Source organism: Leiobunum rupestre, chromosome 2, assembly GCF_980474605.1.
Source record: "Leiobunum rupestre chromosome 2, qqLeiRupe1.1.hap1, whole genome shotgun sequence".
In the NCBI taxonomy this organism is placed as follows: Eukaryota; Metazoa; Arthropoda; class Arachnida; order Opiliones; family Sclerosomatidae; genus Leiobunum; species Leiobunum rupestre.
Window position 1 is genome coordinate 82,127,469 of NC_143385.1, and position 25,398 is coordinate 82,152,866.

General features: G+C 36.6%; 1 protein-coding gene and 1 long non-coding RNA gene across 3 annotated transcripts in view; both read right to left on the reverse strand.

The window, feature by feature from the left end:
- Window positions 1-24,749, reverse strand: part of ACC (acetyl-CoA carboxylase) — a 98,482-nt gene extending 73,733 nt beyond the window's left edge. For both annotated transcript variants that reach the window (XM_090166491.1, XM_090166490.1), the window contains exon 1: window positions 24,465-24,749. In XM_090166491.1, the coding sequence (XP_090022617.1) occupies window positions 24,465-24,483 (19 nt within the window). In that variant the 5' untranslated portion in view covers window positions 24,484-24,749. The remainder of the gene's footprint in view (window positions 1-24,464) is intronic.
- On the reverse strand, window positions 13,110-13,578 carry LOC149959535 (uncharacterized). The gene is made up of 3 exons (XR_016478394.1): window positions 13,443-13,578; window positions 13,289-13,376; window positions 13,110-13,221 (listed from the first exon to the last, which is right to left on the reverse strand). It is a non-coding gene; the product is annotated as an uncharacterized LOC149959535 (long non-coding RNA).
- Window positions 24,750-25,398: the final 649 nt, after the last annotated feature.

Sequence of the window (25,398 nt, forward strand, 5' to 3'; positions counted from 1 at the left end):
AGAGATCGTTGTTATTTGTAAATTTCAGAACAATCGTGAAATTATTCACGGTTTTAGAAGTGTTTTTGAACGCTACGTGGTAGACGAAAAGTTTTAATAAGCAAGTTGTAGAGCATACTCGAAAACCTTTAATGGAATTGGTATGGTGGAAATCGGACATTTCGTCACTGAAATAATTGGTCATGAAAAACAAACAAAATTGAAACTTTTCGTCTACCACGTAGCATTCAAAAACTAACACTTTTAAAACCGTGACAAATTTTCACTATTTTTCAGAAATTCACAAATAACAACGATATCTCCCGAGAGAGTACATACTGAAAATTTCACATTTCTAGAAAGTATAGTTTTTGAGAAAAATGCCTGGGCCGATCAAATAAAGACACCCTGTATTTTAAAACACGGTCTTTTAAATTAAATCTTTTCAAACAATTTAAATGTTTATTTTCGTATGAATAACCTAAATTCGTTGGGCACCATCGTGTCTAGCTTATGCATTTACGTGAATTAACTTAAATGGAGTTATGAACTTCTAATCTTATGGTAGACCAATAAATTTTACATAAGCTAGGGGTGATTGGCGCTACTTATGTTAAAAACAAGCTGTAGAGTGTTAATAGACTATTTATGATTTAGTTCAGACTCCCTTTAAGTTTTCAATATGTCCAAATGTTATCAACGTTATTTTAAAACGGTATCTTGAAAATTAAAACATTTAGAGGCTTATTTTCCTTTGTATAATTAAAATTAATGTTGTAAGTCGGAAAAATTTCCGCGGAAAATGACCGAGGCCCTTTTTCCGGAAAAGTTTCCGTATTTTTCCGAAAAGAATAAAATAAAATTTCAGTCCATGATTAGTCTAATATATTGTTTGCAAATTTAAATAAAGCGGCATTTTCGCCTCATTTTTTCGAATCTGAAACTCAGTGGCGTAAATAGCGCCCCGCAGACCCCGCGGCGCGGGGGGGGGGCGAAAACTAGGGGGCCCCCAAACGTTTATGAGTAAAATCGGTGCTATTTAAAAAGGCCCCGAGTTGTTTTTCGCGGGGGGGGGGGGCGGAGTTTCTAGTTACGAAACTGTCTGAAAGTAAAACTAAACCTCTAGAATAGCTTAAACTGGTTAACAATGTAACACTATTAATGTTTTTAGTATGTTTACTGATATTAGACATTTTATATCGATTAAAAGTTAAAAACATTAAAAACCCTGAAAAAGTAATTTATCTTTCAATTCTTTATTTTTTATTTTCTGGAAATTTTTCCGCATTTTGTTTTTCGTGAAAATTAACAACACTAGGTACTATAATGTCTGATTTATGAATTTAGTTTAATTTTCGAAATACCCCCAAAAATCAGTCGCGTCTAATAAATAACGGAGGTTTTTCGTGACTAGAAATTACGAAACTTTTGTAAATCCCCGTGTTGTCTTACATGAATTCCGGCAAATATTAATGGCTTAGCATCACGAAACGCTTGTCTCGGGTTATCTGCAAAATTCAACTGATACGAAAAGACTAGTAAAATTTAAGAATCAATTCCCAAAAAGCGACAAATTAGAATTGGCAGATTTACGGTTTACAAATAAATTAACTCTCTTTTAAGCCTAACCGACGTCGCGTGAAAAAATACGGATAATAAGATATAAAATTAAATTTATAGCTGTTTTTTTGGTCGTGTCTTAATATTAAATAACTTACCAGGAAAAAAAAGCATTAAAATGAAAATTATAAATTACTTTTATCCGTCTCGGTGCTAATACTTCCGCCGGCGTGCATTTTTTAATCCGCTTTGTAATCCCAGAATATTCTTGATTTCGTTTAGTCAAATATACGAAAGATGTCAACAACGAAACGCGAACTTCCTTTTGTCACGCTGAAAAAACCCTCTTGAAAAACAGTTTCACTTTCTGCAAACGATTTTCGTTTTAATCCGTTCGTGGGTCGAGAAATCAAAAAGAAACTGCTCTTGTAAATAGGTAATTTCCCTCCGGTGATTTCGAGATTTTCGGTAATTTCTCTCTATCGGGTTTCACTGGATCTTACAAAATGACCCATTTTAAATCCCCAGTTTCATTCAATTTTTTTTAAAGTTCACGCGGAGACGCAAAATCGACGTAGTAAATAATGTTTAAAATATGTCGGTTTCCCTGGAGTCCTGGAAACCTCTTAGGCCGACATCAAGGACGGCTAACAAGCTTCCCTCCTGCTGGAGTTGTTTTCGATTGGACGCGAAAGAAGTGGATAATGTGACCGAGATACGAGCGCTTACTTACGCGAGGCTTCGTAACAAGCTGGCAATTCTGGGGGAAAACATTCAACGGTTTCGAATATCTTTCTGAGGGACGGTTTTTACCAACACGCGCTCGACTTAGGCGTGAGGAGAATACGAAATACCGTTTGTTGTTGCTTTTTAGACGTACGAGGAAAAATAAAAGTGGTTGATGGGAAACCCGATTTTTCCTCTATTGACTCCTACAAAGCGACTTCTTTATAATGGGGGAAATCATTTTCTATCGACATTGTATCGTCACTTATTTCATCAAATGTTTATTCAATAACCGTTTTCACATTGGGGAAATTGCGAAAATTGTATCGGGGTAACCCTCAAATCTTTCTAAGAATACATTGAGGTACCAGTGTTGTTCAAATGCATTTTGAAAATGCAAAATCTAAAATAACAGCATTTTACATTTAGCTTTTTGAGTTTCTGGGAAACTATTTGGCATTTTACATTTTGTGGGTTTGATATGTGGAAAAACATTTGCAAAATTTGATATGTGGAAAAACATTTGCAAAATTTGATATGTGGAATATCATTTGCAAAATTTGATATGTGGAAAAACATTTGCAAAATTTGATATGTGGAAAAACATTTGCAAAATTTGATATGTGGAAAAACATTTGCAAAATTTGATATATGGAAAAACATTTGCAAAATTTGATATGTGGAAAAACATTTGCAAAATTTGATATGTGGAAAAACATTTGCAAAATTTGATATGTGGAAAAACATTTGCAAAATTTGATATGTGGAAAAACATTTGCAAAATTTGATATGTGGAAAAACATTTGCAAAATTTGATATGTGGAAAAACATTTGCAAAATTTGATATGTGGAAAAACATTTGCAAAATTTGATATGTGGAAAAACATTTGCAAAATTTGATATGTGGAAAAACATTTGCAAAATTTGATATGTGGAAAAACATTTGCAAAATTTGATATGTGGAAAAACATTTGCAAAATTTGATATGTGGAAAAACATTTGCAAAATTTGATATGTGGAAAAACATTTGCAAAATTTGATATGTGGAAAAACATGTGCAAAATTTGATATGTAGAAAAACATTTGCAAAATTTGATATGTGGAAAACATTTGCAAAATTTGATATGTGGAAAAACATTTGCAAAATTTGATATGTGGAAAAACATTTGCAAAATTTGATATGTGGAAAAACATTGCAAAATTTGATGTGGAAAAACATTTGCAAAATTTGATATGTGGAAAAACATTTGCAAAATTTGATATGTGGAAAAACATTTGCAAAATTTGATATGTGGAAAAACATTTGCAAAATTTGATATGTAGAAAAACATTTGCAAAATTTGATATGTGGAAAAACATTTGCAAAATTTGATATGTGGAAAAACATTTGCAAAATTTGATATGTGGAAAAACATTTGCAAAATTTGATATGTGGAAAAACATTTGCAAAATTTTATATGTGGAAAAACATTTGCAAAATTTGATATGTGGAAAAACATTTGCAAAATTTGATATGTGGAAAAACATTTGCAAAATTTGATATGTGGAAAAACATTTGCAAAATTTGATATGTGGAAAAACATTTGCAAAATTTGATATGTGGAAAAACATTTGCAAAATTTGATATGTGGAAAAACATTTGCAAAATTTGATATGTGGAAAAACATTTGCAAAATTTTATATGTGGAAAAACATTTGCAAAATTTGATATGTGGAAAAACATTTGCAAAATTTGATATGTGGAAAAACATTTGCAAAATTTGATATGTGGAAAAACATTTGCAAAATTTGATATGTGGAAAAACATTTGCAAAATTTTATATGTGGAAAAACATTTGCAAAATTTGATATGTGGAAAAACATTTGCAAAATTTGATATGTGGAAAAACATTTGCAAAATTTGATATGTGGAAAAACATTTGCAAAATTTGATATGTGGAAAAACATGTGCAAAATTTGATATGTGGAAAAACATTTGCAAAATTTGATATGTGGAAAAACATTTGCAAAATTTGATATGTGGAAAAACATTTGCAAAATGCTTTTTCAAAATGTTTTTACTCTGGTACCATGCTGGTACCATCATCCATCACGGCTCTTGTAGAGAAAGTCCGTCTGCTATTTACTCCCAAGTAATCATAGTCACTCACCAAGGAGGATAGGAAGGGAGGCGAAGTAGGCGGGATGAACGCGCCAGCATCCTTGTAAGAAGTTTAGCGCGCGCTCGGCGGGAAAATTTCGGAAAAATGGCGGCAACACGTAGCGTAGCGGCCGCAATCTTGCCGCCATTTTTCCGAAATTTTCCCGCCGAGCGCGCGCTGAACTTCTTACAAGGATGCTAGCGCCTTCATCCCTCCTACTTCGCCTCCCTTCCTATCCTCCTTGCACTCACTTACTCAGAAGCAGACGAACATTCCCACGCTGGCTGCGAGGCTGGTTTTGAAATATCTACGTAATTATTATTAATTACTAATTAATAAAAATAATTAATAACTAATTTATTACAAACTAACCGTGGTAACTAATTAATTAGTTACTCTGTTTACTTTTACCACCCATTTTCAAAATGCATTTTGCATTTTAAGTTATGGAGAAAGTATTTAGCATTTTACATTTAGCATTTTGAGTTATGGAGAAAGAATTTAGCATTTTACATTTAGCATTTTGAGTTATGGAGAAAGTATTTTGCATTTTACATTTTGGATTTAGATAACCCATTTTCCAAATGCATTTTGAATGATAAGTTATGGAGAAAGTATTTAGCATTTTACATTTTGGATTTAGAAAACCCATTTTCAAAATGCATTAAAATTTCATTTTAAGTTATGGAGAAAGTATTTAGCATTTTGTAAAAAAAAGCATTTTGATCAACCCTGTGAGATACCTAGAATGTGGGAGTTTAGCGCTAGCCTCTGGTACCATTATCTCAGACCATGAATATATCTTGCCATGAATATACAATAGCAATAGCATGGCCTCTCTAACCTCCCGCTAAAATTTGGGTTGGGCTTATCTAGTCACATGATCAATCACATCTGCTCCGACCGAGTGAGGAGCATGCCGTCATTTCCTTCAGTCTCCTGATTGGCTGAAAACGCGTCACTGGTCTCGAAAGTTGCCACCCAAATCAAATCGACATGATAGAAGGGCTATATCGTAGGGTTGGATATTCATAGCTAGATATATTCATGCTCAGACCTATTAGCTTAAAGGGGCTCCAAAGTTCTGTGGCCAAAAAAAGAAAATTGAGCATGCTTTTCTCCCCCCCCCCCCCCCGTAATGTAAGCCTATAAAACTTCGTCTTCCAAGTGTCGTGTTGAAATTTTACGTGACGGGCAGCGCCACCTAGTGAAGTTCTTTGAATTTAAAAATTTGGGACAAGATGGCAGCGTCCATGGAGTTGGAGATTAGATATTGAAAGGTAAAATTAACGGCGAATTTTCCTGTTAAGTTATACTAATCTATTTTATTAACTAATATTATACGTATTTTTGAATATCAGAACATTTTTTCGGAGCCATTGCCAGTGGCGTAGCCAGGATTTTGTTTCGGGGGGGGGGGGGGGGCGGGGCACGCCATTGACAAAAAAGTAAAAAAATTATTAGCTAAAAAATTATTTATTAACTCGTAAATCCGGCTAGGAAGATACTCGCCATTTTGTACCAAATTTTTAACTCTCGCGAATTACGCAAGGTAGCGCTCCAGTCGAATAGCGCGACAATTCTAAGAGAAAAACTCTATGGGAGCTTAGTATAGAATTGCGAGTCCTGTAGTAGTTTGCCCATGCTCCCACCTTTTAGTCACTGACTAGTGGGGGTAAAAGGGGGTATTAAAACAAGAAAGACAGCCAACATTTTGCTTGACCCGCCAGAATTAAAATAGGAGTTTATTATCACTTGAGTTACCTGATGCGATTTTTTTTAATTAAAAATATGAATGATGAATTTATGTGTTGCCTACGTTAATCAAGGCCCGTGCCCCCTAGTTTTTCGGGAATTTTTTCTGTCATTTTAGTTTGCAGAGTTTTTCCGCTTGGTGCGCTCTCAATTTCTTTGATCGTTTTGAAAATTTGTTTTCGCGGGCGATTTCTCGAGTGAAATATCACATTGCAACGCGTTTCGCAACAGTACTTATTTCTAGAATTTTTCCCATGGGTTAAAATTGTAGAAACGAAAGGATAATACTTTTGAAATTTAAAGTTTTTTTTTGGATAATTATATAGCTAAAATATTTTTCATTTCTTTAATAATAAAATTGGCATCTATAAATAAGTTTTTAATGTCTTAACTAAACTGGAAATTATATTTGAGCATATTATTTTAAATAGCAAAGGCTTAAGGTGAATAAAATTAACCATGGTTACATGTATTGTACCAAATTGCAACGCAAGTGCCCAAGATGCGTATGACAAGAAACCCAGAAAAGAAAACTGTAAAACTTTTACATCTATAAATTTAAGTTTTCACATATTTCTCATAGAAGAAATTCTAAGAAGAAATTGGGCATCTGCAATATTTCAAACGACCAATAGCGAAGATGTGAACGAGCATTTACAGAAAATACATGAAGAAGTTAACCCCAAGGTGTGTTGTCAACATTTTGATCAATCTGCGTTTAGCATATCATGACAAAGTAGGAAACGACTTCTACCAGATAGCGTACCAACTGTGATAAATGGAAATTTAAATGAAATTTCACCATTCAAAAAACTTCGACTATCTGAGAATGTTAAATTATGGGGAAAACCAAGAATCACGCTCTCTCCTATTACGAATACCAATAAAACAATTCAAAGCGCTAGAAATAGATTTAGTTTGGCTCTATGTAATGGCCAAGAAAGCTCTGACACGAGTGTAGTGATTTCATCGTGTTCTTCACTTTTAAGTAATACTTCTCTATTCACATCTAAGCTCAACTTAGTAGACCATGCTACATCCACACCTAAAGAAAGTGTACCAGTTCCTAAGACACCAGTGCGATCTGAGAATAGTCTTCGTAGTCAACCCTCTAAGCTATTAAAGAAGCGCCTCTTTGATAACAAAGATGAACTTAATATTAGTAAAAAGTCTAAACTGTATGAAACTACCACTAGTGCAAAAGAAAATGGTTAATACAAAACTGTTTCGTCACCATTAGTACCTGAAATGACTATCAATTTCCCAAATAAATCTCAATAGCTGAAAACTATTCGTGAGTTCTGAACCGTTAACAGAACGGCCCAGGACCGAGCTGTGACGTCACGAAAAAGTTCTGGATAGTTCGGAACTTTTGTACGAATAGTTGTCATTCAAATTAGGATCGTCCGATTTGACGTACGCAGCCCGATGTGCAGACGAATTTTAGAGATTTTAACCTTGAGTTCCGGCCAGTACTTGCTCTTGAGCAGGTACCGTTAGAACGGTTCCGAACGGTTCAACAAGAGGTTCTTGTCTGCGAATAGTTTGCATTTGGGCAGTTCTAGAATTTGTTTTTGCCGAATAGTGCGCATGGGGACTGGTTGAACGGTTCAGAACTCACGAATAGTTTTCAGCTAACATGATCAACAACCGAAAGAAAAATCAGAGGGAGAAGAAAATAGATATTATGAAACTGTGCCTACAATGGTTGAATCTGAATCAAGTCAACAAAGCAAAGAAAAATCAGAGGGAGAAGAAAATAGATATTATGAAACTGCGCCTACAATGGTTGAATCTGAATCAAGTCAACAAAGCAAAGAAAAATCAGAGGGAGAAGAAAATAGATATTATGAAACTGTGCCTACAATGGTTGAATCTGAATCAAGTCAACAAAGCAAAGAAAAATCAGTGAGATAAAATAGTTCCTACAAAACTGTACCTGAAATGACGGAAGAATCTGAATCTAGTCAAGAAATCAAACAAAAATTAGTGAGAAAAGAAAATAGTTCCTACAAAACTGTAAATGCTTGCAAATTGTCCAAATACTGTAATGTAAGATCTCTACACGAAAACAAGGAAGAGTAATTAATAAACTTCAGAAGATAATAGAAAATTTACAAAAGCAAGTAGCTAATTTAACAACAACTATTAAAAAAAAACAAAACAAACAAGAGCATGGGAGTAAGGAAGCAATTCAATTTAGGAAAGTACTAAAAGCCCGGGCTGATGATGATGTAAAAACCAAGTTTTTAATCGAACAAATAATTGCATTTGGGAAAAAAAGTATGCCATATGAAGAAAGTACATTGAGAAATTGTTGTCTTATTTTTAAATAATCAGCTGCTGCATATAATTTCTTCAGATAACTTGATATTTTACATTTACCCAATAGGGTAACGCTAAAACGTTTTATCGGAGATGCCTCAGCTAGAGAAGATGGTGTTAACACATTAGTTAAAGACAGATTAGCCGCTGAATTTGCCAAAACCACCAATGAAATGGAGAAGTTGGGCTCATTAATGTTTGACGAAATGTCAATAAAACCTAAAATGATATACGACCGAAAATTTGGATAGACTATTTGGAAAAGCAAGTCAAAGTATTGCCAAAAAAGAGGGTGAAAGCGATGATAAGCAGGCTACCAATTTGCTATGTTATATTTTTCAAGGCTTGTCAACAAACTTTGGGTTGCCAGTTGCCTATTTTTTTACTGCCAATTTAGACGGACTACAGTTACATAAGCTAACCTTAGAAGTAATGAAGACAGTAGAAGAAAGTGGGTTTAAGATTGTTAGGCTAGTAGCTGATAATGCGAAGACGAACATAGCAGCTTTCAAAGCCTTTGTTAATGGGAATTTATCTCATAAAGTTACACATCCATTTGGTCCAGATCGGCGACTTTTTATAGCATTTGATCAAAGCCATCTTATAAAAAATCTTCGTTCTCAATTTTTGTCAAGACAAATGGTTTTGATTGGACTAGAAATTTCATCAAGATTTGTTAAAAGGTTATATGAAATGCAAAAAGGGAATGTTGTCAAGCCAGTGAGATGTCTAAGCCGTAAAGTTTTGTACCCCAGTAGTTTGGAAAAAATTAACGTTTTAAGAGCAGTCCAAGTTTTTTCGCAACCTGTAACAGGCTGCCTTGAAAACCACATTAACATGATAGACCCTAAAGAAAGGGAAGATTTAGAAGCAACGGCATTCTTCATGGAAATGCACGATGTTTGTAACAGAACACATGGAATTTATACAAGAAACGGAAATAAACTTCCATTTGAGAACATAGATGATGAAAGGTTGGATTGGCTTCTCTACGAGTTCCTTCCATTCACTGACATGATACAAACCAATGCTTCTATTAAAACAGAAAGATTAACTGATGAAACTTACGAAGCCATTCAAATAACTACACGATCAACAGTAGAACTGGTTAAATATTTGTTGGAAAGTGGATTTCACTATGTTTTCACAAGGAAACTCTCAAGTGATGCAGTTGCACAAGCCTATAGTCATATAAGAGGGTCTGGAGAATACAATGACGTAATGGATGTTCGATATTGTACGCTCAGTATCGAACATGCCTTAAAGATAGGAGTTTTGAAAGCATCGAATTCTTCCAATTGCAGCAGAAGCAACAAACCAGAAATGTACAGTAAGCAAATTGGAGGTTTATTTTGTTTTAGTTTTTTAGATAATAGATAGTTTTTTTTGGGGTAGAAATAGAAAGCTCTACAATTTCAACTGGGAAAATACCAAGAAGAAAAACTTCAATTTCACCTGAAGAACGAGATTTATTTGTAAAACCAAAAGTAAATAGGGGGAGAAAGTCTATCACTGCCTTCAGATTTTACCTTCCACCATGCTTGATACCCTTTTTAAAGAGCTAGTGATCACGTGATATTTCTAACCAATAAGGATAGCACACTACGCGCGAAGTAGTGCATTTGTGGTATTCCGCTCCGCGCTCAAGATGAAATTATTGAATTTTATTCCCTGGCAACCATGTCACCGCCTCGCGATTTCAAATCGTCTATCTGTCAAATGCTGACCATTATTTCCTTCGATAACGGTTGATTTTAATTAATAATTACTATATCAATTGTAAAATAAACAAAAAAAGCTCGTAGCTATAGCTATTATTTCAGTTAAACTTGCAAATTGTTGGGCCTTAACATCGTAGATTTACCAATTAGTCCCGATCTCTGCTCTTAGATGGCACCACGCTCTCCACGATTTAAGTGAGCGTTATTCTAGTTACGGTTAAATTCTTTTCAAAAGTCGTGTTATTATTTTTCAAATGTCGCATTTAAGTTTCTATCACATATCTACTTTATTTAGGAACTAAATTAACCAAATTATCGAAAGCAAAAGTTTAATATTCACGTATTTTATTGAGAACTATTTTTCATCGTGGCGGAGTACAACGGATACCATTGTGTCCCTGTAAAGAGGCGAGGGGGAAGTCATTTCCGAAGCCCAAATATTTTACCCCTCAAATAAGACGTCGTGCAGTTGGACCCAAGTGCCAGACTTTCTCCCCCTATTTACTTTTGGTAAAAGCAGTCTCCTGGTAAAAGGAATAGCTGAAGATCACAGGAAAAACTTAACATCTGGTCTACTAGCGATACTTTCAAGAATGGAAAAATTTACTCGAACTGGTAAAAAAGTGTTATATTACAGAACCTAGATATCTTGGAAAACCTGGATGGAATCTAATAAAGTTAAAAATGACTGAATATAATCAATCAAGATCAGGGATCACCTGGTAAAGTCAGGGATTTCAGATATAATTTTTTTTTACAAATCCTGTATAATTCAAGTTGTTTATTATTAATATGAATATTAATTAATATTTTCCTTCTCAGATAATTGCACCACTTCAATTAAAAACTGCACCATTGCATTAATTGGTGGGTATATTGTAAAAGTAGCGGAGGAGAATTCACAATGCTGGTTGTGTTTAGAAAAATTAATACGGGAGGTCACGTGTTTGTGTTAGTTTTATTGCACTATTAAAGATATTTTTCTAATTTAGGACACCACGTGCAAAATTGCGCGAGAGTATTTTAAAAAATACCACTTTTATTGTGTATGTTTTGACTCCGGAATCCATACCTCTACTTGGAATGATTATCGCGGGTGATTTTCGTTAACCCTTTCGGCGCCTCTAGGCACAAAAACATTTGGCGCCTACAGGCTTCGTGTTTAGGAAATATAGCGCCATCTGCCTTAATATCCGTAAACTAAATATGTGAAGAAATAGCAGACACCTTTTGAATTTCTAGGTTTTCCGGTTGAACTTTCAGCTGTTATGCAGAGAGAATTTTGAACGAGCAGACAGCTTTCATATATTTAATTTAAAACTCACTCGGTTGGTAGGCGGCGATACTTATGACACAAATTTAAATTACGCACGAAGCCTATTGGCATTTTCTAACAGGTTAGTCAGATAACTACTTGGACCGTACATGGGGCTTTATCAAAGTTTTGGCACCCCTAGAAAAATGGCGCCCTAGGCACGTGCCTACTCTGCCTAATGGTTAGTACGCCCGGGCCTGCCTGTGAAGGTGGATACTAAATTGAATGAAATAATTTTATTACAAAAATTTTCTTTTGTTACAAAAATATAACGAGTGGGAATTAAAATAACAATAATTAAAATTTAATTAAGAATATTAGTCAATTATGCGAAATTTCTTCTTCCACTTCATGCCAAGAATGTTTTTATTTCAACTTACACCTTGTTAGTCTGGCCTATGTTTCAGAAAAGCATTATAGACCAAATCTGACTTTTTGAGTTTAAATGCTCCTCATACTAATTTTAGAGCGCTCATTCTAAATTTGGTCTAGAGATGTGATAATGCCAAAACGCATTAAAATCAATGAAATTCAATTTAATTTATATCAATGAAATTCCATTTGATCGCGATTAAATGGATTGAAATAAATTAAATCGAATTTCATTGATATAAATTAAATTGAATTTCACTGATATAAATTAAATTGAATTTCACTGATATAAATTAAATTGAATTTCATTGATATAAATTAAATTGAATTTCATTGATATAAATTAAATTGAATTTCATTGATATACATTAAATTGAATTTCATTGATATAAATTAAATTGAATTTCATTGATATAAATTAAATTGAATTTCATTGATATAAATTAAATTGAATTTCATTGATATAAATTAAATTGAATTTCATTGATATAAATTAAATTGAATTTCATTGATATAAATTAAATTGAATTTCATTTGATCATAATGAAGTTGAATTTCTAGGATATATATTTAATTTCATTTAATGAAGTTGAATTTCTAGGATATATATTTAATTTCATTTAATGAAGCCAAAACAATTAACTCCAGATGTAGATCACTTTTAATAATTTAGTGATGTGTGCTTAATTTTTAGTTTGAAATCAAATAATAATAAAATATACTAAACTCTATCCTATTTTTGTGTTAATTATAAGAAATGACATCCAAAAATTTTCAACATACAAAACATTTAAAGCAAGTGTCGGCTCTAGGTGAAGTAGCTCTTTTTTCAACAGATGTCGCTAACTTTGAAATCAAAACCAGATGCTGAAGCTACATTTGGACCCAAAAGGCGGAACATAAAACTATGCTTCGCGTTGATTGGCTCGTTTGTAAATTGGTCAATAACTTTAATTATAGTAATTGTTTACAATATATTTTATATGGGATATATAATTTAGTTTAAAGTTCACTAACGTCGTAAGTAGAGTAAAAGGGGTCTAAATATAATACTCTATTCGCTAGCGAAACGGGTATAGGTGGCGCTGCCGTCGCTACCCCTGCAGCTTGGTTTTCCAGCGTATAGTGGTGATCAAAATCAAAACAAATCCAAGAAATATGGCGGTTCACATTAACGCTAGAGGTGGGAGAAGTTGTGCGGTCCCTTTTTCTCCAGTTTGTTCCCATTTTGATCCTTTTGGGCTTTCTCTAAACATCCGTTCTCCTTCTTCTAAGGCTCTTGGCTTTTCCCCAATGTATTTACAAATTTCAACCATGGTGAGATTCACTATTATGGAATAAATAAAGGTTAAAATAGGATAATATAATAGAATACCAATTAAATGTTAGCATACCTTTTTGAGATGTCATCTTTTATTTGAACAATATTGCTCCAAGGCCTACTCTAACAATGTTTTAAGTAAATCCAAAAGGACTTCAAATCTTAATGACAGTATATAATTAGAACCAAACATTATGTCTTTAAACTTGACATTCAATCCTACTTACCAAGAAAACACTAATTCGCTGTTTAAACGTATATAATACCATCTCATCAGTAGCACACTACTATTTTCTGAATGCTGATCACCACTATACAGTTACGCGCAATGTGGATAGGGGGCGCTGCCGGAGTTTTCGTTAGCGAATAATGGCTCTCTGACGACGTTATTGTTTCGCTATTTTAAATTTTAGCTCCCGTTCCCATTAATAGATGGCTCCACGCTCTCCATGAAAGTCATTTTTTTCGAAGATTCGGATAGATTCATGGCCAGACTTGTAAATAGTGTATATTTTTAAGAGAGTCCACTGGACCCGGACCCCTCCGCCGATCCATTTTTTCGACGAGTCCAGGACTCTTCCCCCTTTTTTCGCCCCCTCGTTTAAATTTATATGTTCTTTAGTTTCTCTTTATTTCTCAATTTTATATTCGAAAATAAATGTCACCTAACCAGGCTAAGCCTATAAAATTTTTATTGTAATGACAGTCAGAAATCGAACGGCAGCATTATTTCATTATATATTCTCAACATCAAAGTTTACATATTTTTATATATATTCGTGATCGGGTAAATTAAAATGCTCGTAAATATTTTGACAACTAATTTAACTATTGAAGTCTTCATTTCAAACCCATCGGACTTAAAAAAAAATTCTACCTTTATTAATTTTAATAAAACTAAATTTTGGTATTCAATGGCACGGGCCACACCTGTTTAAGTTAAAAGAGGTTTTTCCGTGGTAGGCCGAAGTTTTCCAAATTTTTCATTGGTCATTGTCAATTTCTATAGGCCTCACAGATAAGGGTCAGGGACTCAGGGGAGCTCTAGCTCCATGGGGAGTCCGACTAATATTCAGAGAGCTGAAATAGTGGCGGTCAGTATACACTATACAGATATCTCAAAGAGAAAAGTAATTCTACTTTTTATTTAATTCTCCAAATTTTTCCTCTTTTTACAGGGAGTCCCGTCGACTCTTTACCCCCTTCTAAAGACATTTTTTTAGGAGTCCAGTGATTTTTTTCAGGGGTTTTTGACGCGTGGACTGCCGCTATTTTCAAGTCTGTTCATGGCCATCTCTAATAACAGGGGCCTTTTCATAATACAGGGGGCAATGATAGAGCCGACAGTTGCTTTAAATTCAATTAGGACTCGAATATACGCTTCAATAAACCTCATTCAGCGATTCCCTACAGAGAGCCTGGACGTGCAAACTAGTCTTTATGTGGTCCTTGCAAGGGACGGTTTTCAAAAGGGAAAAAACGATGCGATGGTGAGAGAGTTGGCTCGAAAAAAATTTACTAGGCTTACGGAGATATTTTGCATCGACGCGAAAAATTATTAGGCCGAAACTATCGTAACGTTTTTTTTATATATATAAACGAAAAAATGGCGTTAATAAAGTAAACGTTGAATCTAGTTGACTTAATTTGACTAGAGTATGAATTCTATTTGGCTTTTTTAGTAAACGAGCAACCGGAAATATTTCATTCAACGATCCTATTTTCGCTACGAAGAAAAATGAGGGGATATTTTATTGAAGTACCTAGCTATAGCGGGAGAGTTTCGTTTGGCCGACTTCTCATTTGGCCGACCACAAAATACACGTTACGCCGACTGTCCATTTGACCGACTGAACATTTGTCCGACTGTCCATTTGGCCGACTGAGAATTCGGCCAAATGGGCAGTCGGCCAAATGGACAGTGCATTAGACCGACTGCTCATTTTTCCGACTACTCATTTAGCCGACTGCTCGTTTGGCCGACTGCTCGTTTGGCCGACTGCTCGTTTCGCCGACTACTCGTTTGGCCGACTACTCGTTTGGCCGACTACTCATTTGGCCGACTACTCATTTGGCCGACTACTCATTTGGCCGACTACTCATTTCGCCGACTGCTCATATGTCATTTAGACGATACTAGGTGCGTTTGGCTAGGTACTGTCCTCTAGGTCGAGTTTTAGAAGGCCCAGCTTGGTTATAAAGAACGGGGCTGGGGGGGCGCCGGTCCGGCCCCCCAGCGCTCGAGCGAAGCGAGTGCGCGGCGCCGTCAGGCGCCAATACTTAGAATACATTGCCCGTTCTATAAGTCAACCTAACACTAAAGACATAGATAAGGACAGGCTATAGTATAAGAGTCAGTGAAATGAGCAGTCGGTCAAATGAGCAGTCGTTCAAATGAGCAGTCGTTCAAATGAGCAGTCGTTCAAATGAGCAGTCGGCCAAATGAGCAGTCGGCCAAATGAGCAGTCGGTCAAATGAGTAGTCGGCCAAACGAGCAGTCGGCCAAACGAGCAGTCGGTCAAATGAGTAGTCGGACAAATGAGCAGTCGGTCAAACGGGCTGCTCATTTGGCCGACCAGAATTTCAGCTAAAAGAGTAGTCGGCCAAATGAGTAGTCGGCCTAATGAGTAGTCGGCCATATGGTCTGCTCATTTGGCCGACCGAAAAGTCGACCAAATGAGCTGTCGGCCAAATGGGCATTCGGACATATGAGCAGTCGGCCAAATGAAAAGTCGGTCAAATGAGGAGTCGGCCAAATGCGGAGTCGGCCAAATGCACCCCACCCGCTATAGCGAGGAGCTGCCGAAAGCGACATCTATCGTCTCATCCAGGTACTACAATGGAACCCCCACTTGCTTTAAGTTGACTCGCTGCCTTTGACCATGGATGTAGTAAGTAATGGATATTGCACACGTACCTTCTGTAAGGCATTTTCAGTAGATCGTGATCTCGAAAATTGTCGTCTACTATTCACGGCGAAAGTGAGGCGTTTTTTGGCGAAACGAATTCCCTGTTTTTGAAATTGTCGTCGGCATCGTTTTCAACGGTTTTTTTAGAAAGTTAGTCGTGTAATTCGTGTTATTTCACTCGCAGAAATTGATTTATTAAACAGAATTTAAGTAATTAAGACGTCAAAAATCAACTAGTTGTCATGGTAAGAAATAAGAACTGCTTGCGAGCATGCACGAAATACCCGGCGCTTAATTTCCCCCCAAAAAAGGATGTGACGTAGCGCCTCACTTTCGTTCTAACGACAAACATCGTTACTAGATGGCGCAAGCGAGCATCGCGTATTCGGTTTACACGTTTTTCTCGGAGTGCAATATCCATTACTTTCTACATCCATGCTTTTCATGCTTTGACGACGCTTTTTCCAACACAAATCAATGCGATACGCTTTTATGTTTCCTCAATTATTTAGTCGTTAAAAGATATTTTTGTCACCACTATTTAATAACAATAAGAATGGCTTTGGGTAATTTCCCCCAATGGTGGACCATCTGATAAGGGGGTCAGTGGGCAGATTGCGCTTTGTGATGACGCTCCCAGTGGTGTAGTCCTAAAAAAAAAAGAACCGGGGCGTTACCTGGGTACGGCCAACTTCGATTTCGCGCGTAATCGAAGTTCGCTGTCCCTGCCGCTATAAATGTACGTCAAACTTCGATTTCAGGCGTAATCGAAGTTGGCTGTACCGGCCGCTATAAATGTACGTCCAACTTCGATTTCACGCGTAATCGAAGTTGGCTATCCCAGCCGCTATAAATGTACGGCCAACTTCGATTTCACGCGTAATCGAAGTTGGCTGTACCGGCCGCTATAAATGTACGTCCAACTTCGATTTCACGCGTAATCGAAGTTGGCTATCCCAGCTGCTATAAATGTACGGCCAACTTCGATTTCACGCGTAATCGAAGTTGGCTGTCCCAGCCGCTATAAATGTACGGCCAACTTCGATTTTTAGCGTGATCGAAATTCACGCACCCTTTATTCAAGAAAAATGATTTGCGAAATAGAAGCAAGGCGCGCCCTGGCAAGTTGAAATAAAAAGACAGGCAGGGCGCGCCCTGGGAAAATGGAAAAACCAAGGCGGGGTGAGGCCCTGGCCCGACTACACCACTGGACGCTCCCAATAAAGCGCCCAATTATTCAAAACGTCCTACCGTTAATGGCAAGTATAATCCCCCCCCCAGTTTGATTTCATCACGAATTATCGGAATAGACGCTTCAATAAAACATCTTCAATTAAATTTCTAATAAGTAATATTTAAGTCACTGTTTGTATAGTGCTTGTTAAAAAAATGGAAATTTTTCTTGGTGATTTTCTGGGAGGATGTTTTATTTAAGCTCCTATTATAATATTTATTTATACCAAAAATGTAATTATTTATACCAAAAATGTAATTATTTATACCAAAAATGTATTTATTTATACCAAAAATTTATTTATTTATACCGAAAATGTATTTATTTATACCAAAAATTTAATTATGTATACCAAAAATTTAATTATTTATACCAAAAATGTAATTATTTATACCAAAAATGTATTTATTTATACCAAAAATTTATTTATTTATACCGAAAATGTATTTATTTATACCAAAAATTTAATTATGTATACCAAAAATTTTATTATTTATACCAAAAATGTATTTATTTATACCAAAAATGTAATTATTTATACCAAAAAATGTATTTATTTATACCAAAAATTTAATTATGTATACCAAAAATTTAATTATTTATACCAAAAATGTATTTATTTATACCAAAAATGTAATTATTTATACCAAAAATGTATTTATTTATACCAAAAATTTATTTATTTATACCGAAAATGTATTTATTTATACCAAAAAATGTATTTATTTATACCAAAAATGTATTTATCCTTCGGGAGAATTACTACGTTGAGACTTGGGTATCATGGTTGAATTCCCTCCCGGTGTGAGGGCGAATGAAAAACCTCATCTGCGCGAGCTTCAATCACGTTGGAAGACGTCAATTTGAGGGAACCAATGAGACACCGGGACGATTATGACTCATTACTTTTAGGTTTATAAGGAGTTTATTACCAGGGGATTGAGAGCAACGCTAAAATTCGTCTCAACAGATAGTCAATTAGTCATCCTCCCTAAATTGAAATAATTGTATTCTTGGCTTCATTTTGACCAACTTTTCGCTGTATGTTTGAATAATTTTCAACCCGATATTTAGAAGATATAATCACGAATTTATTCATTTCTAGCATGGCCTTGGTTAGAAAGCTTTTCATTGACGTTGTTATGACGCTAAAATTCCAAGCGACGAATGTAATAATAATATTCACAGTAAACACTTTTATACGTAATTAAAAAAAGGAAATGTAGAAATACAGGTATTTTATTATTATAATAATAATCAGCTAGGCTAATACCAAAGGCACCACCTTAGGCCCAAGTCATCTAGCGACTTACAAGTAATTTTATTTGCCGGTTTCGTGGATAGAGTCAATGACAAATCCTTGTTTCCTGATTGGCTGAAATGATTATGGAAAACCACAAGTTTATTTTATAATATACATCTTACGAGGAAAGTATCCATTTAAGCCAATAAAAATTAAACCGCATCACGGCAACAAAGTCTACGGCTTGTATTCAAGGATCCTATATGTAGGATCCTTGTTGTATTACTCTTACTAACCATGTAAAATATTAAAATTACACTAGGTAGGATTAGGAGATTCTATTCGCAACCGAAAACTATCGCTACGCCCCAGGGCCGTAACCAGGGGGGGGGGGGGGGGAGCGGTCGGGCCGTGCCCACCCTGAACCGTATGGTTGTATGTACAATTTTTTTTTTCTGTTTCCATTGCGTGCCCCCCCTGAAATCAAATCCTGGTTACGGTGCTGCTATGCCCCCTTTGGTATAAATTCCCCTGGTAGAAAATCGTGTGCTTATGGCCCTCTATCGGAAAAGATGGGCGTAACAACGTCTGCGCATGCCATGCGCGAAAAACGGTTCACACTTTATTTCTACATAAATCTATTCTGTGCCCCGTTGTTCGCGCTTGCGCAGTTATAGCTATGCATTTTCTCGCCCCTATAATAGAATTAGCACAAGTTTTTAAAACTATTGCTCAACTGAAATATCCCTATGCGTTTATTTATCCAAGGTAGAGCTAAAGCAGACGCTATTAGTTTTTCCTCATCGCTATTAGTACATTTGACTTTATAAATAATGATACTTGCATTTTAATCTAGCTTTTAGATCGCTTATATTTTGCAAACGACTCCCACTTCGCCCGCGGAAGTTTTTATTTTGGAAAAGACTATAGACTCTTTTTTTTTTTAATTTTGCTGCGCGCGTCCATGTTGAGTTTACCCCCCTTAACCCCCATTCTCCATATCCTGGGACCAAAGACCCGAGCCTAGACCCCCCACCGGTGGTTCCAGGTAATGGCCGACTAGCGGGAGTCCAAAAAGAGGGGTCGAAAAGACCGCGAAAAAGAGTGTATACGCCCAAGGGGGTCTCATGTACGAAAATAAATGCTATTGGCCGAACCAGGTGACGTCACTTGTAACTTTGAGAAGCCTAGCATTTTCCGAACCAGTGACGTCATGTACTACAGTAGAAGGCTGAGTAACAGACCTAGAATCAGACGACGGGTAAATCAAAGCCCCCTTTTCGAGGCAACCTTTTCTAGTCCAAATTTTACCAACCTTGGTATACGCCTTTATTAAAAGGTGGGTAAAAATGTCATCCCACCTTGCGAAATTTGAATTTATATGGAGACGAATTTCCTGTCTCGCGCAGTTTCGTGTTTTCGGTTTAAAATCGTCCACGTTTCAGACGACTTGTAACGAAATAGTAGCTTCTTATTAAATAATGATTGTTGCATTTCAATATATTTTTTGAATCGTTTGCTGATATTTTGATAAGTTTATTCAAGAAAAAACGTTCTTATGACTTTTTAATTGGTCTGTAGCAGACGCTAGATCATAGGCGCTACCAGGGTTGGACATAAGGATATTTTGTAATAGTCAGCCTGACTAGTGAGCCTCAATATCATAATTTATTTTAGTAGTCACTGACTAATGGGGGTAAAAATGGGGGTACAAAAACAAGGACAGTCAACATTTTGCTTTACCCGTCACAATTGGCGAAACTATAAAGTAAATTTGGTCTTAACCAACTTGTTAAAATGGTAAAACAAAATCACGTGACTACCATATCACAGCCAACTCGTGTTCATAGTTGGCCGTCGACGTTAAAGAAAGAAATTATTCCATCCAGATACTGCAGACAGCTAATTAACTTACACCTTTCTATTACAAAATGTTTTTAATAATAATAATTAGATAATTTAGATGAATCGATCAAAATTTAAACCGACATTCGTATTTCTTAGGATAGATGGCGCTGCAGTTCTCCTCAAACTCACGTGACTACCATCTTTTCAGCCCCCCCCCCCCCCAATAGGAGTTTATTATCACTTGAGTTAGATAACTTTGGCCGATCACAATTTTTTCACGACTTAGTCAAATGACGCATTATTTTGTGATCGAGATTCTGAATCAGAACTTGTATGAGGTGCAGGGGACTCGGGACTCTTTATTTTCTACAAGCTCTACAAGAATATTGGGATTTTTTTAAAGTAAAATGATGAATGATGAATTTATGATAACGCCATATTCGCCATTATTTATGAATATTTAGGTTAAATTTTTCACTAGTCAAATTAACTAGTGAAAAATTTGCAAAATTCGGTCGGGTGTGTCGTTTCCTACTAGCTCAATGGAAGCTGATTATTCTGATAAACAGCCCACTGCGTACACTTGGGGAATAACTTCTATCGTACTATAGCGGATCGCAGATTTGACTGTGTGTGAAGATATTTGAAATTAAATAACAGTCCCGCCTTCCAATGTTATAAAACCTTCCTGGGATAACTATAGTTTATTTATTTCTGATACCAAAACTGACATAATTCCCAAAAGTGTGACAATCCCTGTACTTTCGTATTCTAAAGGTTTAATGAATGCTCGACTGAAGATCGACCACATAAAAGACTATTTATTGTCGCCTTTCTGCATATTTTTTAGTCTATGGTATTATATCGTAGGTAGATGGCGATTGCATCTCCGCAGAACGACGAAAAATCAAAATATACAAAAACTTTGACCAGTGCTACTTAGTTCCTCCGTTCCTCACTAGGAGGCGTTAATTGTTGGTTTTAACTTCCTTCCCTCCCCAATTCATACTTTCCCTTCTCCCCTCCCAAGTTGTATTTCGCTCGTAACATTCATTATGAAATAGGTCCGATTGACACACTTTTGGTAATTATGTCACTTTTGCTGATACATAATGTGTTTCTACCTTGCGAAACCATTTCCGAAATTGGCGTAACATTACCTTTCGGTAGGTGAAATATTGATTTTGAAAGTCGTTGGAAAAGGCGTCAAACTATCAATCCGTTAATCACAAAATTTGATAAGGAATTAAACTTTTAGCTCATAGTTGGATACTAGTACCACACTCGGATTGATAAAAGGAGGCAACCTGCAACTTCTCTCCTCCATGGTCATGGTGGCGCCACCTCTTATCAAGAATCCGTCATAGTGAAAACCTCAATATCAAACATTTTATTTTAAATACTGTAGACCGATTCGAAAATTTCTTACAGGGTAAACAAACATTTAGAGCGAAGCCCTTAGAACTTCAATTTTAATGTTTTTAGTCATACTAGATGGCGCTTATTTAAACGTTTGATTCAAAAAGACTTCTATAACAATATTTTTTTATGTAAGAATCTAAGAACTATTAAAAAAGTGCAACTCAGGGAATATTTTAATTTCTACGTTTCAGATTGATGTCGCCATCTGGCAAGATATAGGCTAACTAAAAACAGGCTTCTATTAGCGTTAGTGAAAGATACTAGAAATAAAGCATGCCGGATTTGCGAACGGGTGCAGAGTTTAGTTTCACCGATGTCTGGAAGGCGCTTACAGCAAACGACTTTGGCGCCATCTTTATGCGGTAGAGACAACTAAGGCAAATAAAAATATAGTTGACGAAATGCACGTTCTAATTGGGTGAGCGTGTTTATTTTCGAGATGATAAAGAGGTTACTTAACTATCCTCTAATCTGTTAACGAGTGCTTAAAACCTGCGTGCCCAAATGAGCGACCTTAAAAATTTTAATCTCGGAAATATATAAAAATATTTTAATAAAAATAATTACTATAAAAAGGCTATTTTGACCTTGAAAATGGTGATAACGAAGGGAATAAATCTTCAAGGCAGAGGGTTCAATAAGTACTTACACTTTTTACTTCCTGTACAATAACTCATATTATTACTATATTCCCGTCTCCCTGTCCAAAAAGTTCCGAGTATTGGGCGCTCCTAGTTTTAGTTAATTTTCGGCGCTGCTAAGTGGTTTGTTGCGGGTTGCGGAGGAAATCGGTAAAATTGGTGGTTGCTAGATAGCTCGCGTATTAACAGACCCTATTAGCGTCTCGGAGAGATTGATGAGATAGACGCTATAAAGGTTAAAATTTACATTTTTTTAAAATTTCCTCCATGGTAACACGGAGCAATTACAACGCAAAGATTTAGGCATTTTTTCTAATTTGAAAATAGCAGAAGCGTGGCTCTGCAGCGCCACCTACAGTCGGGTCGATCGCGAATGGTTTTCGATATGTGGATTTTTCGCAACTTGTGTTCGACATCTCGCAAGTCCCATAGGTAATATATGACCCAGCCCTTTTACGGACGCGGAAACTAACTACAATCTTTCAGACGTTGTGAAATTTACACTCGTATTTAGCCTTGTCTTAGGCCCAACTAAACGTCGCATGAACCGAATTTAAAAACAGAATTTGTGTTCAACTATAAGTCTATAACACAAAGCATATTTTAAACTCGGGTGTTTTAAAAATCAATCTTGCTAGCTTCACTAGTTTAAAACTCAAATGTGAATTGTCCATCGAAACGCCCATATCCAGCGAAACTAGTTTTTTTTTCTAATTTCGCGTCTCGTGTGTGCAGCCGCCTTAATTACTACTATGCTGTAGATGGCGCTACAAACACTAGGCGATTTCCTGCTTCTATTTAATAACGGCACGCGACGCACTCTCGGTGTCACGTGTTAATTGGAACAGGTCTTCATTGGCCTGCAAGAGGTCGCGGTGTATTTTAACATAGTTAATCTATGTTGCTTACGTAATACGATTTGGTAAAACTTTCTAAATTTAATAAACAGCGTGACGTAGATAATACGTCACATATGATTTTTCCAATTGAAGAAATAATAATACCAGTATGGCGGCCATAGCCAAAGGTGACGTCATTATGCCAATTCCACTTCTATTTAAGACTTGTTGAAATTTTGGAATTGACCTTGCGCTTCTTGATTCAAGGGATTTAATGGGTTAGAGTGTGCAATAACTGGTGGTTTTACCGGGGAGTCGGGGTCCGGCTTTTGTAACCCATAAGGGTCCTATCTCCACCTCCGACTTCTGTCAGGTTTGGGCTGGAAACTGAGCTTCGGCTCAGGCTAGCGGTGAGGGTTCAGGCCAACTGGCCGCCTCGGAGGATTGGGTAGCCTGCTGTGGGGCGGCGGGCCTCCGAATGAGGGTACGGCGGTCCTGTTTCCCGGCCTTTTGGAGCACACCGGGATCTCCGGTGCCAGCTGTGCCGGGTTATGTGGACCGCTGTGTGCCCGTCGTTCCCCTTTAGGAGCTCTTTCTGAAGGGTGTGGCTCTCTACCTACGTAGGTAGGGTGTCGGCTGGAGTTGCAATAGCATCCACTCTTAATCCCACTGCTGGTCGTCCCATTGTTGCACCTTCTGCTGGGTTGAGTGACTGGCGTCGTAGGTGCGACCATCAGTAGTAGGGTACTACTACCCATGCTGGATTTGTCACCTATCCGGGCTTGTGGACGCTAGCGTAGGGCACCATGATATGGTGTGGTCTTTGTTACTAGGTACACCGGACTATAAATTGTGAAAAACTGATTCAAGGGATTCTTTTCGCTAAAATATCAAGAAGCGCGTCGAACTTTTAACCTTTTTATATGAAACGGAACAACTATTTATACTCCAATAACCCCTGGTTAGTTTTTTGCGTGAGTCCGGAAATAGGGCTAGAAAAATCGCGGAATACGATTGGTCGTATCTCCTATCACGTGGTACGGAAGTGGGAGGAGCTACTCGATTTTCGCCGAAATGATTTGACCCTTTAAGGAAATTTAAATCGTTACTCACCCATTTGTTGCCCAATCATTTCCTGGCGCAATTAAATAACGAACTGCCAATTAAGTCCTCTTATTGACGAAATTATTAAGAAAATAAATGTTTTTTTTATAAACTAGTTTTAACACAACTGCGAAATTTTTGTCTAGATTGAATATCGTCTCCAAAATTCCTGAATGCTCTCACACCAACAGGTAAAGGTTCGGAGGTAACGACATTCTCTCTTTCGAGAATGTGAAGACGGAAAAAGCGCGCTTTGATGGAAAGTACGCGTTCGATAATCGTTGTTTTCTTTTAGTGGCTGATTTGGCGCAAAAAACGGCGATCCAACTTTCCTTCAAAAATTTTATTTTTTTTCCTCGTCTGAAAGATAAACGTGTCATACGATTACGCTCATCATCAGTAGAAGTGGGGGAATGTAGCCATGCAGTTGTAAAATGGTCTGACTTCGTTAGCGCGCTTTTATCGAAATCGGAGTAACCTTCCGCGGAGATTGGGAAGCCGACGAGAGGCTGCGAGTGCCCGCCGAAGAGCGATGCACGTGCTCGCTGTTTCTGCCTATCATCGCTAAGACTCGGTTCGGCGCACCGTGGATGAAATGTGGTTAATCGCTGCGTTTGTACTGCTAACTACCAAACACGACTGAGATAACAATTTGCCCACCCTTTATTTTTGTTTGTCGAACGGATGATAAATTCAATGTCACCCATTTTTATACAATATCAATTGGGAGATTGGTGTGTACATCGTATTAAGTCACGCCGTACCTTTGGCGATGGTCGCCATGCCGGTAAATTTATATTTCCAATTGGAAAAAGTATGGGTTGACGTATTATCTACGTCATGCTGCCAAGTCCTTATTCCTTATTGATGGCCTTTAAAAATTATTTTGCACGTGAAAATAGCTCAATAGCAATCTACATATATTTCTTAATAAATTTTAAGC